Genomic DNA, 17,655 nt, shown 5'->3' on the forward strand with positions numbered 1-17,655 from the left:
CCTCTGTAGAAGGGTATAGAGGTTGCCCTTTCAGATGAAGATAGAGACATTGCACATCGCTATGTGCTAATGAACATGGCATCTTTGGATCCCTTTCTTGAGTAAGTTATTCTCTATGTTTCATCTACTATTTTTACTTATAATTTCATTTTCATATATTGTTGTTTAATTTAAAATCAGGATGCATTTGGAAGAGTTACAAGCTAAGGATGTTCAATTTGCTAGAAATAAAACTTTGTTATGGAAAAACCATACTGAGCACTTTGCAGAATGGCTTAAAAATAAGGTTTCCAACTCCATCTTTTTTTTCTTGATTATTATTGTAAATACTAGTTAACTTGTATTTTGTTGACTGGTTAGCTTGTATCTTGATGATTGGTTAGCTTGTGGATTGAAGAAAATGTCCAGATTTTAGTATTTTGATGACTGGCTAGCTTGTGTCTTGATGACTGATTAGCTTGTAGCTTGATGAACCAGTCTGGATTTTAGTATTTTGATGATTGGTTAGCTTGTAGATTGATGATTGGTTTCGGGGTACATATTATCATGTTTTGATTATGATTTTACTACCTCTGGCTTGATGATCATGTTCTGATTTCATGCGGCAGATTCATTCAGACTCAACAGATAGTCATTCTAAGGAGATAATGTGGTTGGCATTTGGACCAAGAAATGTTGCTTTAGCACATAAAGGATTCATCATTAATGGGCAACGGTTTCATACTGATGCGGTCAAGCTGAAGACACAAAACAGTGGAGTAACTTATGAAGCCTAATTAGCATGTGTAGATCAAGTGCTCGAGATATGAGACAGGTCGCTGATATGCTTACATACTATGGAGTGATAAATGAGATTTTACTCATCGACTATCACATGTTCAAAGTGCCACTGTTTAGATGCAACTGGGCAAACACAGGGAATGGTGTGAAGGAAGAAGACGACTTCACTCTTGTTAACCTTCATATGAACCAAGCAGCCTATTTGAAAGATCCATTCATTCTACCTTCTCAAGCGAAACAGGTTCTCTACTCTAGGGAGGATGATCATTCAAATTGGTATGTTGTTATGAGAGCACCACCTAGAGGTTATCATGAGTTGGAAACAGAAGAGGATTTTGGTGGTGCACCTTTGCCTGTCCAAGAAGTTGATGATATGGGTGATGAAGCTTCGGATGATGATAGTGTTTATGTTAGGGATGATTGTGAAGGTTTATTAGTGGTAGATTGATAGGTTGTATGTTTGTGTGATGGTTTGTATGAATGTGATAATGTTGTGTTATGGGTTTTTAAATAATTATATAGTTTTTTGGATTTTTAATAATTAAAATTCTTTTTATTACAAATTTTTGAATTAATTATCACAAAAAATCAATTCATAATTATTATTAATAAATATTCAGATTATTTAAAAACTAATTAATAACACGAAACATTGCTATCTTTGTTATTGAGAAAATCAAATTATTAGGTTTAATAACATTTGTACAACGTTATTATAAATATTAACAATTGCGAACAGAAACACGCTATTGTTGTACGCTTAATTATAGCACAAAGAAAAACTGCTATTAAAAGGGCCAGACCTATTATAACGGGCGCTGTCAGAGCGGACAAGGAAACGCTTTTATATATGACTCATAGCGTTTTCCATCTGCTATTACTACCCACATTTCCTGTAGTGAGGCAGTTGTTTGTTTGACTGATTGGTTGGTTATAAACAATTATGAGAAATAGATAGATTTAGGGTTTCAGGTAATTGGAATTATAGTGATATAGATGCTAAGATTTTCAATCCTAGAACACAAATTCTAATTGCAAAGTATTCCAACTTCTGCGTGCGAATATATTTTATTGACCAAGTCTATATCTCAGCTATCACTTGTTGATATAGTTCGATGTTTACCTAGGCAAGCGTTATCGAGTTGTTCGATAGGTTCACAGTTTGAATAAACAGCTGTCACTTGTTTCTATCAATCCTAGTTCTAAATTTAATTCAGGTAAAAGACCATGCTTTCGTTTGCGTCCAATTATCCTAAGTTCAGGGTTCTAGTTAGCTACTCTAAAACACAAGCATTAATAACAATTCCTTTGAAGGAAATCTTTATCACCTTAGCGTATCTATATTTTGGGCTAATTCTTCATAACCTTACTTTTAAACCTAAATCTAACAAAGGTAACAACTCAAACATAGCAAAGCATAATATAGCAAATATCTGAATAAAATGCATAAATATAATAAGGTAGAAAAACTAGAGTTCCAATACAAAGCTCTGAAGGAGTCTTGGATCCTCTCTTCAATCTACTAAAAACCCTAGATATGTTTTGCTGTGAAAAGTAGAAAGTATGAAAGTGCGTGTTGCCCAAGACAATGGAATAGCACATAAATATTAGGTTAAAGTCGGCCATGAGTATTTATGTAATTAATGTGAAACTTGGGCTATAAGTCGGCTAGGAACCAAGTCGGGCCTTGCGGGCTTTGCTATCGATTGACGACAAAAGTTGTCTGTCGATCGACGTTTGACTCTGAATGTCGACTTTGGAATGGTTTGATGTACAGCTACGAGTTTCTTCTAGCTTTATCTCCAAAATGCCCTAAAATCACCACGTATCTCCAAAATACTCCTAAACATGTAAATACTTTAAAAAGATTCCAAAACATGATAAATATCTCTTAGACCACCTATATACCATGGCTAAAAACTGGTAAAATCCATGGTATATCACTTAGACAAGTGTTAGTGAATCGATATGTTTACTAGTTTAACTAAATCAGTTGTCGCTTGTTTCTAGCAATCCTAGCTCAAGAGAATCTATTCTGGTGCAGAAAATACTGTCGTAGTTGTTCACAATCCTAAAATCAAAGTGTTAGTTAGCTACTTTAGAACACATGCATTAATAGCAATTCTTTGAAGGTTGTTTAAATATCACATTAGCAATTCTGTAGTTTTAGATAATCCTTCATAACCCTAATAAACCCTAAATCTAACAAGAAAACTACTCAGACATAGTAAAGCAGAACAAATCAAATATTTGAATTAAACATAAATAAAATAAGGTAAAAGAACTGGAGTTCAAGTACAAATCTCTGAAGGAGTCTTAGATCATCTCTCTAAACTACTAAAAATCCTAAAAACCTTACGTTGTGAAGAATAGAAAATAAGAAAGCGTGTGTTGCCCGATAAATTGGCAGAGCACATAAAATATTAGGTTTAAGTCGCCCGGTGGTAGTTTTATAATTATGTAGAACTTGGGCTTCAAGTCGGTCATGAACTAGCGACCCGTTTCTCGTGCTTTGTTGTCGATCGATGATAAGTGATGTTTGTCGATCGACGGTTGACTCTGAATGTCGACTCTGGTTGGTTTAATGAACAACTACGAGTTTCTTCAGTCTTTAGCTCCAAAATCACCACATTGCTCCAAAACATACCTAAACCTGTAAAGACTCTAAAAAGACTTCAAAACATAATAAATAGATTTTAAAACAATTATATACTATGGCTGAAAACTAGTAAAATCTATGGTATATCAATAGACATCCCCATTAGTTCTCAACCATCCTTTTTCTAGTGATCATTCCTCATCAACGCAAACATAATCTTGCATCCATGCTGGTCTCAATTTATTCCTTCATGTTCTGCCTCCATTCTGGTTTGATCCTTATCCTTGTGGTTGAGTTGCAATTGTTTCTAAGATGTTTTGTGTCTCTCCTTGTGACTGAGCTGAAATTGTTTCTGAGATGTTTGTGTCTCTTTTTGTGTATTCAGTGTTATCATTCTCATCGTTCATACCCTCTTGCAATTCTTGTATGTATTCACTGTTCCCACCTCGGTTTACTTTCTCTTGTTCTTCTTCTTCATTACATTTGATGAATTTGTCTTCTTTAAGACTGTCTTCCCCATCCCATTTCTTCTCATCATCAAACTTCACCTCCCTACTTATTTGATCCTTCTTTTTATAAAGAATAGAGTATATATGGCTTAGACTATTCCAATTCATTTAATCCTGATCCGGAAAACCCGACACAAAAAAACTGATTCAGTTTGGCTTTGGTTTCGTCTAATAACTCGATCGGTTTCTAATATTAAGAGATTCAGTTTCTATTATTAAGGGATTTGATTTCTGCTTTGGATCGAGTAAAAACCCGTAACCATCTGGGTTACCTGAGAAATCATATAACATCATTCCTCTTCTTAGGTCTCTCTCGGTACTCAGAACAAAATAAAACCTAAAGACAACGATTAAGATTCATATGTGTCCTAATTCTCGACTTCTAAAATTTAAATTTGAAAACTGGAATTCCTTAAAGAAGTTAACACTTCATTTTCAAGATTTTATCGAAGATGTTCGTTTCTCTCTCTGACATATCCTCTCTCAGCTTTGTGAAGGAATCAATCAAAGGTTTGATTTCAAATTCAAAATTCTTATATTTGTGTTATTTAATTACACTAATAGCGATTATGATGTGTTATTCTGTTGTGTTCTGTAATCGAGTTCAAAGCGATGATGATGGTTTGTGACTGTGATTGTGTTAAAATCTTCTCGGAATCTTGATTTTGCAGATGGATTCTTCATCACCTCAAAATGAAAATGAAGATAAAAGAGATGATGATGAAGTTCATGGATTCGAAGAGGAGTTTGAGACAAGTAGTCCTGAAACTGCAAACAAAAGAAATTTAAGTCATGTCCACCTCGTAATCAACCAAAGAAGAAGAATAAAAATACAAGGTTGAAAGTTTTGGACCATTATATAAAACTGAAGGAGAATAAGAGATTATGCAGCTATAACTATTGTGGTAGAGTTATGTGTTTCGCATCGTCTAATGACACTTCATGTCTGAATAAATCTTAGAATCTACAAGGAGCATCAAAAATGGGTACAAAGTTAGTCTCATGCTAAACATATTCCAAATCCAGAAAGTGATTAGGATGGTGGTGGTGGTCAAGTGAAGTTTTCAAAGGTTTCAAGTAAATTCGTAAGAGAAGCTACTAATTAAATACTCATCATGTCCGAATCGCCACTAATATTCGTTTATGGTTTGGGATGGAGATACTTCTGCAATTAGGTTAACCTACCTAAACCACATTCACAAAAAACAGCAACGAGGGACATTTTAGAGTTGTATGCACAGAGGAAATTAGATTTGATGTTTATGATTAGTGGCTATACGCAAAGGGTTTCTCTAACAACAAACATTCCTGTTGCACCAACTACAACATCTAGCTACATGTTCACAGCATCACAATTCACTGATGCTAGCTGTAAACTTAGGAAATTCATTTGGTTTCAAGCATGTTGCGGATCTTAAAAGGGCAACAATATGTTATGTTCTGCTTGAGTGTATGGCTAATGAGTAATAATGAAAGTTTTCACAATCACAGTAGATAATGTCACTGCAAACACTAATGCTCTTAAGTTGCTTATGGAAGCATTCAATGCATTAGGACCTCAGTCATTAGTATTATGAGGTGAGTGTCTTCATTTAAGTTGTTGTGTTCACATCATAAACTTAGTTGAGTGAGATGGTTTCCTAGAGGTGAATGCAAGTGTGTATTCAAATAGGAATGCAATACAATATATCGTAGCTTATTATAAAAGAGTTGAATAATTTGACCAAAAGCTAGTCAGCAAGGATGACAAGAAAGAGCTTGTCTTTGGACTACAAGAAACAATAGAATTCAACCTACCTCATGTTAACAAGAGCTTTGAAGTGATTTTGATAGAGTAGAAGTTGAGGACACACTTTATAATGATCACTTTCAAGAGAATGTTGACAGCAAGAAGAGAGTAAGACTACCAACTTCGAAGGATTGGGATAAACTGCAGAGTTTGGTTAAGTTCTTGGTAATATTCGACGACTCTATTTTAGTTGTCTCTGCATCTCACTCTGTAAGTTATTATAAGTGATACAGTGAAACTGTTACTATATAAAGGAATCATAATCCTATGCTTTCTGTTTGGGTAATTTTAAGTAGGGTTCTTCGTGATACTACAAAAACATGAAGGAAGTAGTAAACAAAAGAGTCCATGATCAAATATCGTTTATTATTGATCAAGAGAGAAGGAATACAACATGTTAGTTAAGAAACCCTAGTTTTAGCCTGCTAACTCTATAGTTGACGTCTTGAATAGTCGGTATTTGTTCTAGGGTTTGGGAACCCCTTTTATAGGTCATAGTAGTCGAGAATTATGTTCGATCCTTACATATCTTGAAATATGGAAATATCTCTCTTTAGTAGAAGTTTTCCATTTTACCAGGAGGCATGAAGAGAACCCGGCCCAGTAGCCGAAAATCGTCTTAGGTAGGAGACGAAGGTCTGTGTCTTGGTCTAAGCAATAACCATCTAAATCATTATTCATTTTTGTTTATAGATTCTCTTTTATTAATTTGCTAGATTATTGGTAATCAGTAATTTTATGAAGTTTTAGCTTTGTTGTTTTTATATTAAGAAGTTTAATTTGAGTCTTCGTCTTTTCTTATTTTTCTGAAATGCATATTTCTTATGGTCAACTAGTATCAGATCTTAAGTTAATATACTTGAAAAGTTTTGTGGACCGCTTTTCCTCTCGACTAGCTTCAAATAAACAATTTTTCTATCGTCCTCCAAGTCATTGGATTTGCGAATTACAATAAAGTATCTTGGTTCATTTTTAACTTACCTGAGGGGTGGAAGATCTCGAAAATAAATCAACCGATATTTTATTTGCTTCCACGTTGTTCACTTTGTTGCGTAATATCACAAAAGCAAGCTATTACAAGCCGACTCTTTATGATATCACTTCAGTGGGGGAGAACATGCACAGCGTATTATAACATAGTGTTCCCCTGACTTTGTGTTAAACTGTGAGGAAAATACTTTGATTATGGAAAGATATACAATAAAAAGAAACTAAATGAGACGAGCATTTTTCATGTTGGAAAACCTCACAATGTGAGAAGAAAAAACCAACGGGAACGTATTCCACACAAAAATCCACTATATAAATGTATACGAGTACAACCACGTCCTCTCTGTTCAACACCCTGAACAGAACAGAGAGTTTAGCTACAAAGCACAAGAACAACAACAACAAGAAAGCAACACCAAAGCTTCAAAACAGGCAGCCACAAGACGACCTCAGCTCATAAGGATTCCGGAAACCAGACACTAATCCCACCGTAAAAATCAAATATGAACACGTTAACAACACCTCTGCCAAGTTTGAGCTCAATCAGAAAAGATCTCACCATCGGATTTACCAAACAATAAAGATAGTACTGCTGAAGAACTGTGACGACCAGCTTCACTAAACCCTAGAAAACATAATATCCAACCGTTGAAATCCAAATCCTTTCAGTGAACTTTTAACCCACTGACTGAAGAAGTTTAACACAAAATATCAGCCCAATTCAGATCCGTTGGACCTTCTAAACCTGTCTTGACAAACCCATATGAAATCTGCTTTCTTTTCTCATTTTCTCTCTTTTGTCTAATGAGTCTTCTTGAATACTCTTCTTTCTTGTGTCAAGTCAAATTACAAATTAGGTTAAAATACTTTATATAGTGTCTCACTAACCTCTAAGGCCCAATATTAATCTCATGGACTGATACCAATGTGTACGAATCAGAAGTCCCTCAGAGATATCTCAAAATCCACTACAAAACATTCTAATGTTCTCTTCCCGGATTGGAGAGAAACTTGCTGACAACTCCAAAGGCGTAGGCTAATTCCGGTCTTGTACAAACCACATGATACATCAAACCACCCATTGCATAAGCATATTGAACCTTCGTCATATCTTCTTTCTCCACATATGTCTCCGGACTCTATTGACTACTCAGTCTTAAGTGTGGAGCAACAGGAGTACTCAACACTTTAGATTTATCCATGTGAAATCATTTAAGTACTTTTTCAATGTACTTGTCCCGAGACAAGTGAATCAGCTTCTCACCTCTATCTTGCACAATTTTCATACTGAGAATCTGTTTCACTTGACCTATATCTTTCTTGGCAAAGGAATCACTTAGCTGGAATTTCAGCTCCTTAATTGTGTCCATGTTCTTGTCCACAATCAATATATCATCGATATACTGTAACAAGATGATAAAATCATCCTTGCAAAACACCTTCACAAATACACAATGGTACGAATCAGTCTCTGCATAACCATGCTCCCCCATAACAAACTTGAACTTCATGTACAACTGTCTCGGTGCTTGCTTCAATCTAAAAAGGTTTTTCTTCAAGCGGCAAACCAAGTTTTCTTTGCCTTTTCTTTTCACATAGCCTTCCGATTGTTCCATGTAGATCTCTTCCTTTAAATCACCATGAAGGAAAGCAGTCTTCACATCCATTTGCTTAACCTCTAAATCAAGGCTTGCTAGCAATCAAAGCACAACCCCAATAGATGACATCTTCACAACATGAGAAAAGATTTCATCATAATCAATCACCTTTTTCTGGCTTTAGCTTTTTACAACCAATGTAGCCTTGTATCGAGGTGGCAAGTTGATATCCTTATGTTTAATTATGTACACTCACTTATTAAACAAAATCTTCTTGCCCTTAGGTAATTCCACCAACTCAAATGTCTGATTCTATTCAAAATAATTCATCTCTTCATCCATGGCGCCAAACCACGTAACCAATTGTGTTCATCCTCCCAAGCTTCATCATAGCTTTTACACTCTCCCCATCAGTAAGCAATATATACTCACTAGGATCATACCTTGTCAACGGTTGAAGACCTCTCTTGGATCTTCTAACGATAGTAGGTTGGTTCACAGCAGCTGATGTCTCACTATGATCATCACCATAATCAACACTACCATCTTCATGTGCGGGAGCACTGCACTGGATGTATCGTCCTGAACCTCAACCTCGACTTCACCGTAGCCAGATGTAGAAGGAGTAGCCTCTGAACATATCAAACTCTCAAAAACCTTAGTTGGATTTCCAAACTTGTCAATGTCCTTTATCTTTTAATCTTCCATGAACACAACATCTCTGCTCCTTACGAGCCTCTTCTCAATGGAGCATAAAATTTGTACCCGAACTCATCCTAACCATAACCGATGAACACACTGACTTCATCTCAAGCTTTGATTTCTCATCCTTGAGAATATGAACAACGACCTTACACCAAAGACCTTCAAATGACATAAGAAACATCCTTATCGGTCCAAACCCTTTTTAGAATATCACCCTCCAATGGAGCACTTAGTGACAAATTCAGCACATGAACCACTGTGTTCAAGGCTTCTCCCCAGAAAGTCATCGATAAGCCTAACTGTGAGATCAAGCATCTCATCCTCTTGAAAATCGTCATGTTCATCATTTCAGCCAACCCATTAAACTGTGGAGTCTTAGGTGCTTGGCGTGAACTAATGCATTATTTCATGTTCTTTGCAATAAGCATCAAATGGTCCTGAATACCCTCCATCATTATCATTGTGGATACACTTCTGCTTTTTCCACGTTTGTCTCGACCAATGCCACAAAAGGCTTGAAATATCCAAGAACCTGATCTTTTGTCTTCATAGGAAAAAAACCGTAACTTTCTTGAATGATCATCAACGAAAGTCACAAAATATGATGCGCCACCAAGAGATCTTGTCTTCATCGGACCACACACATCTGAATATACCAAATCCAGTACCTCGGGCTTCTTAAAAGGCAAAGAAGACTTCAAAGATACCATGTGTTGTTTTCCCGCAAAGCAATGCAAACACTTTTGCAGGTGCAAACTATAGCTTTCTGGAATCACCTCATTCTAAGACAAAACAGACATTCTATTCTCACTCATGTGACCGAGTCTCTTATGCCATAACTCCATGGCACCATCATTCTCCACCACATTGACAACATCTTTGGAGACCTTAGCCTGCATCCAATAGAAAGATGAAGACTTCTCACCTCGAGCCTCAATAAAAAGACAACAAGAGAGCTTCCATTTACCATAACCGTGCAAACTGTAGAAACCCTCATCATCAAGTCTTCTCGTCAATATCAAATTCATCCTAATATCAGGAATATGCTTAACATCTTTAAGCACCAACCTAGTCCCAAAACTAGTCTCCAAGCAAATGTCACCAATGCCAGCAACCTGAGCCAAACCATCATTCCATATCTCCACGGAACCATAATCACCCCCAGTATATGTAGAAAACAAATCCTGATATGATGTAACATGAGTAGTAACTCCACTATCAACAATACAACTAGTTTCATTGCATGCAAAATTAATGGCATCACCCTCAGGAAGAATGAGAAACTGATCTTCGGTGACACGCACCCGATCTACCTTTTCTTCTTGATTTCCTTGCTGCGTGTTTTTTTTTCCAGCAATCCTTCTTCATGTGCTATTTCTTGTGACATAAATAATACGGTATATTAGCAAATTTATTAGATTTGCTCTTCCTCCTGTTCTTGTCCCTCTTGGGATCTCTATTCGAACTCCTCCCCCTTGGTTCAGTAACAAAGAGATTTGAACGCCAACTGCTAGCATTCGACTGCCTTCTTGCTTCCTCTTTAAGAACACTGTTTTTCACTGAATCCATAAAAATAACACCTTCCGATGCGGAGTTCCAAAGAGACTTTCTTAAAACCTCTCAAGAATCTGGTAAAGTACCAAGAAGCCACAGACCGCTAATCTCTTCATCAAACTTGATACACATATCAGACAACTTGTTGAGCAATCACTAAAACAAATTAAAATGATCCGTAATCAGAGTTCCCTTCTTATCCTCAGCTGATTCAACTTCTTGTGTTTCCAGTCTTCTTAGGATACAACTGCTCCAGCTTCAACCATAAAGAACGAGCATCAATCCCAGTCTCAATATTATGCAACATTATCATCTACCCACTGCCTTATCAGCTCACACACTTGGCGATGCAGCAACTTCCATTCATCATCTGTCTTATTATCAGGTTTCTTCTCGTGAAATACTGGAACATGAAATTCTTTAACAAGGAGCAGATCCTCCATCTTGCCCTTCCATAGATGATAGTTAGCATCATTCAAGCTTATTATCATGTCCATATTTTCCATCATTCAGACAAGAAAACAATAATACGAAGTTATCAAACCCAAAGTTCTAAAACCAGAAGCTTTGATACCACTTTGTTGGGGTAATGTCGCGAAAGCAAGCTACTACGAGCCGAATCTTTATGATATCACTCCGTTGGGGAGAACACGCCCAGCAGAATATAAGATAGTGTTCCCCTGACCTTGTGTAAACATGTGAGAAAAATACTTCAACGATGACAACACATTCAATTGGCATAAACTAAATGAGACAAGCACTTTTTACGTTGGAAAACCTCCTCGATGTGAGAAGGAAAAAACAACGGGACCGTAGTCCACTCAAAAGTCCACTATATAAATAGGTATAAGTACAACTACGTCCTCCATGTTCAACACCCTGAACAAAATGGAGACCCTAGCTACAAAGAGAAATCTTCAACTCAAGAACAACAAGAATAGAGCAACACCAAAGCTTCAAAACAGGTAGTCACAAAACGATCTCAGCTCACAAGGATTCCAGCAATCAGAGACTAATCTCACTGTATAAATCCAAAATGAACAAGTCAACAACACTTCTGCTAAGTTTCAGCTCAATCAGAAAAAATGTCCCCGTCGAATTTACCAAACACTCAAAGACATTACTGATAAAAAATTGTGACGACCAGCTTAACTACAACCTAGACAACAGAAGATCCAACCGTTGAAAAAAAGTTTATATAGTGTCTCACTAATTTTCAAGGTCCAATATCATGGCCCAACTCCGATTTTGGATATCACCGACCAAACGCATTTGGTTTCTTCTACGTAAAGAAATCCAACACGATTCTTAAATGAAATTTATCTATAGTGGCTGGACTCACTGAATGAAATTTTACCTAAACACGTAACTTATATATCACTTATTGCTTAATGATTGTTCAGCGTCCAGTTGATCATAGACAAATGTCGAATTGCATTGAAAACGGTCATAAGCCACATGATTCTTTCACGGATCTTTTCTAGTGAGGACACAGATATATTCGTATCTTTAGACATCCTTACTGGAATAATTTGATAGATCATAGATGGATGTGAGGTTACAACATTAGCATTGGATGCTGCCTTTTTTTGTTTTCTTGTATTATTGTTTTTTGGACCAAATTAATGAGGGGCCCTAGTTTGTTGTTCTTATTCCGATTAATAATCGGTTCTTGATTGATTGATTCTTGTTCGAAAACGTCTATACGATTGCTCCTTGGCTTTAATTTGCATAACACATGCTTATAGTTCATGTACATCACGCAAGAAAAAATGATGGGGAGCTGTTAAAAAAAACGTGATGGGGGAGATAGATATTTTATTTTATTTTATTACTTTACATGTTAGGAAGAGGAGGGATAAAGTATCCACGTTCGCCCAGATTTGGCTGTGAACTGCTTAAATTTTCCATAAAACATTACTATTATTAATATGATTTTTCCAACGGGACTCCATCGTCCCGCGAACCCATAACCTGCGTCTTTGCAGCTACCATCTCTAACGTCCAGGCGCCGTTTACAGCTGTAACCGGTCGAGAATCCCACGTTTCCATAAGCACTGCCATAAAATAATAAATATGTTGTTTTACTAATTGGTATATTTATACTGAATAACCTAAACCTAATGAATATTACATATGAAACCATTTTACAATACAAGGACACTAAAATTTCACTACTTACAGATCAACCATTTTTCCTTTATATGGATCCACGTGTAAAAATATGCAGTATGCTACAATTTTTTTTTGAACATATGCCACATGTTACATACAGCGAGAAAAATAATACCTGATAACTTCGAGAGTGATGTTAAGGATGCTGAAATTTAGTGGATCTCGTCTTATTTTTTGACTTTCGGTGATCGAGATGAGAAGGACGCATATGACCAGAAAGGCAAGTTGTGATACATAGACACCATTCTTCTTTACCTTCTTTTCGTTCTTGGAATCATATTCTCCGTCTTTTTTATCATTTTCTCTGGCGAACGGCATGAACAATGTGTAGGGAGGAAGATACCTGGTCAACACAATGTTTGGTTTAACAACCACAATGTAGGGAGGAAGATATGTTTTTTTCAATATGATTTTTTACTTATTAACTAGGTTATTTCTCAATTTCTCAAACTTTATGGTTATTAAACCGTACATTGTATGTTTTTTTGACTGAACCATACATTTTCATGTTCCTTTGTTTTTAATTTGAAAGCTGTTATTCAAAAGAAAAACTAGGTCAGTCCACCTCTGCATAAACACATATATAAATGTTACAAATTAATTAAATCATATGGCTGATTAATATTTTGGTTTCATTTCTGTACGAAAAGTTTTAAGTCACTTTGTAAGTTATATACGTAAAATTATATTATTATTATAATTAAACATGTGATTTTTAGTATAAAAATTTAAATTATTTTAGTTATTTATTTTTACGTACTCTAAAAATTAGCGCGGACATAACACATGAAAATATATGTTTTCAAATAATATTAGAAAGAGTGTAATATATTTTTGCTTTTCTAAACAATAACCTAAAATTAAGATTTTTTTTTTTAAATCAAGTTTTAACTGTGACATCCTCTTATTATAAGTGTCTTATAGAAATTAGGCGCTGATACAAATATGTATTGTATAATAATTTATAGGACTATTTGAAACGATAACTTTTCTGGAAAATTGGCAATTTCAGAGCCTTTTTAGCTTCCTTGTTTTTGCTTGCAATGATATAAATCAAAGCTACACTCAAATACTCATGCAATTTTTTGTCTACCAATAAAAGTATCTTTTTATTGTTAGGAAAAAGTTATTTTCCACTATATAAATTCGTCTAATATAAGATCCATTATATTGAAAACTCGACCAACTTCCATGTGGTCACCATGCCTTAAACAACAACGCATGTACCTCTTCTTCACACATGGGAGGACCTATGAAGACACAACATGTGTATATGACCCCATTAAAATTTGTGAATTAATATCTTTAGTGTATATGTGATTGATTTATTTACGAATAATTGGAAAACAAAATTTTGACACCATTGAATCTGTATCAAAATATAAATGTGTACCAACCAATCCATATAAATTCTGTTACATTTCATTTCACTATATATTATAAATTATATAATATGAAGTTGAACTTTTAAAATTAATGTGCTCATTTTTATGTGTATATATGAATGCATGTAGGCGTATGCAACTTCTACAAACGTGATTCCGTTAAATTATACCCCAAATAATTTGATTATAGTGTATGGAAAGCAGATGAAACGTACCAGAAAGAGATTGTACTTTTGCACTATCTTATTTGGTATGTTTCATCAAGTCCATACCACAGGACGGAATTATTCGGAGCCTTTTAGTATTATCGAATGTAAAGACAAATGAGGGGAGATAGAGAAATTAATTAACTCACATCATGAAAATGAAGAGTAGCAAGATAGCTGGGGAAAGTGTGGAGAGATCGACAATGGTTTCTCCAGTGTGTCTGGAGTTCACCACTTGAAACAAAGATGCAACCAACTTCTGGTAGGAGTTCATTCCTCCAAGAGACTTAGAGTTCCACTCAAAGGTACAGAAGAGAAGAAATTGTGTCAGCACGAGTCCTAACGCAGTCAAACAAAGAAGGACACAAAGACGAACGGAGAGTAAAGGAGAGTATCCCATCTTCTTGTGATTCTTGAGAATATAACCAAATTCTTCGCGCTTTGTGATCTTCCCAAGTCCCCATAAGATGAATACCAAGAAGCACGGAAACAAAGTGTTTCCCATGAATACTTGAGGAATTAAGAGCCAGAGGAGACCTGAGTTCTTGCGGAAGATGACCATGTTCTCGTTTGTGGGGACAAATCCGCAGTTTGAAAACGTGGAGACAGTTGTGAAGACCGAGAAGGTGAGAGGTGAGATATCTTTGGAACTAAGAACATCTTTCACGCTGAAGCTTACGTACGCAAGAAGCAACATGGAGCCAACTAGGTTTGTTACAAGATGATAACCAAGAACAACCGAGTACAAACACTTAGACGCCCTTTCATTGATCTGGCTAGGACGCTTAAGATGATTTGTAACATTCTCAAGGTCGCGACGCCTATCCTCGATGGGAGTGTCCGAACTTAAAGAACACACAAGATATCTAAGTTTGTTATAAGGAAAGCCGAAGTTTGCGCAGTGAGAGAAGTAGAGATGGAGGAAAGAAGTGAAGATCTCTCCACCGAGTAAAATCAATATAGTGATGATGATAAGTTGGGTGTTGGAGAAGACTTCCATGTCGACGGTGGACATGGAAGAGACAGTGATGGCGGAGACAGAAGTGAAGAAGAGATCCAAGTCATGAGGACGTGAAGTAGTTCTTGGCTTCGAGATCCTGAGTGCCAAGAACCCTAAGAAGGAGAAGGACAAGAAGTAGAAGAAGTAGATGAAGAAAAGGGAACGAGATTTAGCTAACTTTGCCATAACTCTCTCCATTTTATTTCCTGGCTAGGTGTACGAAATAAATGAGGCCATTTGTTGTCTCTTTATATTACGCGCACATAAACATTCTCAGCCACATGGATGTATGAGGACTAACATGAAACTAGATGATAACCCGTACACATGCGAGAGAGGAATTTTTTATATTTATGTTTGTTCATTAAATAGTTTTAACATTTTAACACTATAATTTTATCGATTGTGAAATGACGATTACAAATGTTGTTTTCTTAAATATATCATCGTTGTTGAAGAGTTAAGGTATTAAAACTCATTTTAATTATGTTTAAGACTTCATATGCACAAAGAAATTAAGTTTTGCGGCTGATACAAATCACCAAAACTAGATAGACAACATCGATTGTAAAATGACGAAAGAGGATTAGGTTTTCATCTCTTGGTTTGTTTATTATTGACTCTCCATAAGTGATTTCATTTCATACCTCTATAAAATTATACTTTCATTCTCGTTTGTGTTTTACTGATAAGAGTTTTTTTTAACTTCTTCTGTGAATTCGGTGAATTACATAAATATCAATTTAAGAAGATTGACATCTGTAAAAATTAGTTTTACTCCATATACATATCTAAGAATCAAATTTTTGAAAAAAATTACCCGTAAACTCTATTCACATGTTAGTGTTCAAATAAATTATATCAAGAATAAAAGTGCATACTCGAATATAAATGTATGTCTAGTATATATTCACTATTTCGATCTAAAAATCATCTCATTCTAGAACAACAAAAACAAATTACTTATTTTATTAACCAACGCTTTGGAGGCTTAGTTACTTAAGAGTATAACAATAAAAATATATATAATACTTTACCATTCTAGTATATGTAAATTATGTATATATAAACTAAAAATTATTTGATTTATTAAATAAAACCCAGAAAACTTATAATAAATAGTTCAAATATTTAATTCTTACAATTATAATAGATAGATAGGATATTAGGGAGAAACAAATATTAGACGAATGATCAAATATCTCATTCTTCTAACAAACTCAAAAGAAGGTTATTGGAATCTTGTCATGATATTTCATTAAATATTTTTAGGAATAAAAATGAAGACTAAATTATTTTATCTGAATGAAATAATATATATATATATATATATAGTGCTTCCAATATTAAAAATTACATCGATTTGAAGAAGTGTATTTCTATGATTGTCGGGATCAAATAAATATTAGAAATTACTTATTAAAAAAATAATTTTTATATATAAAGTATATACATTAGAGTAAGCACATAATACAAATCAATATCTTTTGCTTATTTACAATCATGTTTTTGGTAAATAAATCAAAAAATTATTTTATTTACTTTATATGGTATATAATTAAACTTTAGTGATATTGACATAGATATATAGTATATTTTAATATAAATATTTATTATTGACACTTACCACTCATATGTTTTATTAACATTTGTATATTTGCTGTAACAAAATTTTGAACTGTTAATCACAAAAATTTAATGTGAAATTTATCAATACAAATTTAAAATTATAAAATTAGTAATTCAATAAATTTTCAATGTAAAATTTTGAAATTTACATATATAATATGAAAATTTATTAACGAGACTTCATATTCATACGATTTATGATCATTTGTATTTTGCTTGAACAAAAAAAATAAACTATTGATTACAAAATTTTCAGTATGGGACTTTACCTTTTTAGTAATTTATAGTCGTTTTAAAAAATTCAAAATAACATATAAGAAAAAATGCTATTTGCTTAATGTGATTGTTTAATTTATTTTAATAATATAAAATTAAAGATAAAAAAAGAGAAGATACAAAAATTGTTATCATATGTGTAATATTCATAATTATTAATTATTATTTATATGTTAATCATATTAGGTAATTATGTAGCTTTTATTTAGGAAAGAATTGAAAATTTTCTTTTATACACTACTAATCAATTATATAGCTAATTTAATAAAAAATATAATATATATTTATAAGAACTAATTTATTTTTCTTAAAAATTTTAAAAATTATTTTAATGTTAACATGTGACTGCGAAAATATGCAGTAATGCTCCAAATAATATATAGGGAGTAGTATCGCTTCTAGATGTACTCGTTTTCCCCACGAGTTTTTTCCACTACCAAGGTTATTGATAAATGGAATA

General features: G+C 34.3%; 1 protein-coding gene across 1 annotated transcript; it reads right to left on the minus strand.

The window, feature by feature from the left end:
* Positions 1–12,310: 12,310 nt before the first annotated feature.
* Positions 12,311–15,525, minus strand: LOC106391792 (sodium transporter HKT1-like). The gene is made up of 3 exons (XM_048740852.1): positions 14,440–15,525; positions 12,815–13,042; positions 12,311–12,581 (listed from the first exon to the last, which is right to left on the minus strand). The coding sequence occupies exons 1-3, from the start codon at positions 15,486–15,488 to the stop codon at positions 12,368–12,370; spliced, it is 1,491 nt and encodes a 496-aa protein (XP_048596809.1). The 5' UTR covers positions 15,489–15,525; the 3' UTR covers positions 12,311–12,367.
* Between the last annotated feature and the right edge of the window lie 2,130 nt (positions 15,526–17,655).

The sequence above is a fragment of the Brassica napus genome, chromosome A9 (genome assembly GCF_020379485.1).
Source record: "Brassica napus cultivar Da-Ae chromosome A9, Da-Ae, whole genome shotgun sequence".
In the NCBI taxonomy this organism is placed as follows: Eukaryota; Viridiplantae; Streptophyta; class Magnoliopsida; order Brassicales; family Brassicaceae; genus Brassica; species Brassica napus.

Coding starts and splice junctions, on each gene's coding strand:
- LOC106391792 (XM_048740852.1), bottom strand. CDS start 15,488: ATGGAGAGAGTTATGGCAAAGTTAGCTAAATCTCGTTCCCTTTTCTTC. Junction 13,043..14,439: donor CTACTCTTCATTTTCATGAT/GTGAGTTAATTA, acceptor TGTGTTGACCAG/GTATCTTCCTCCCTACACAT. Junction 12,582..12,814: donor ATCACTCTCGAAGTTATCAG/GTATTATTTTTC, acceptor ATTTTATGGCAG/TGCTTATGGAAACGTGGGAT.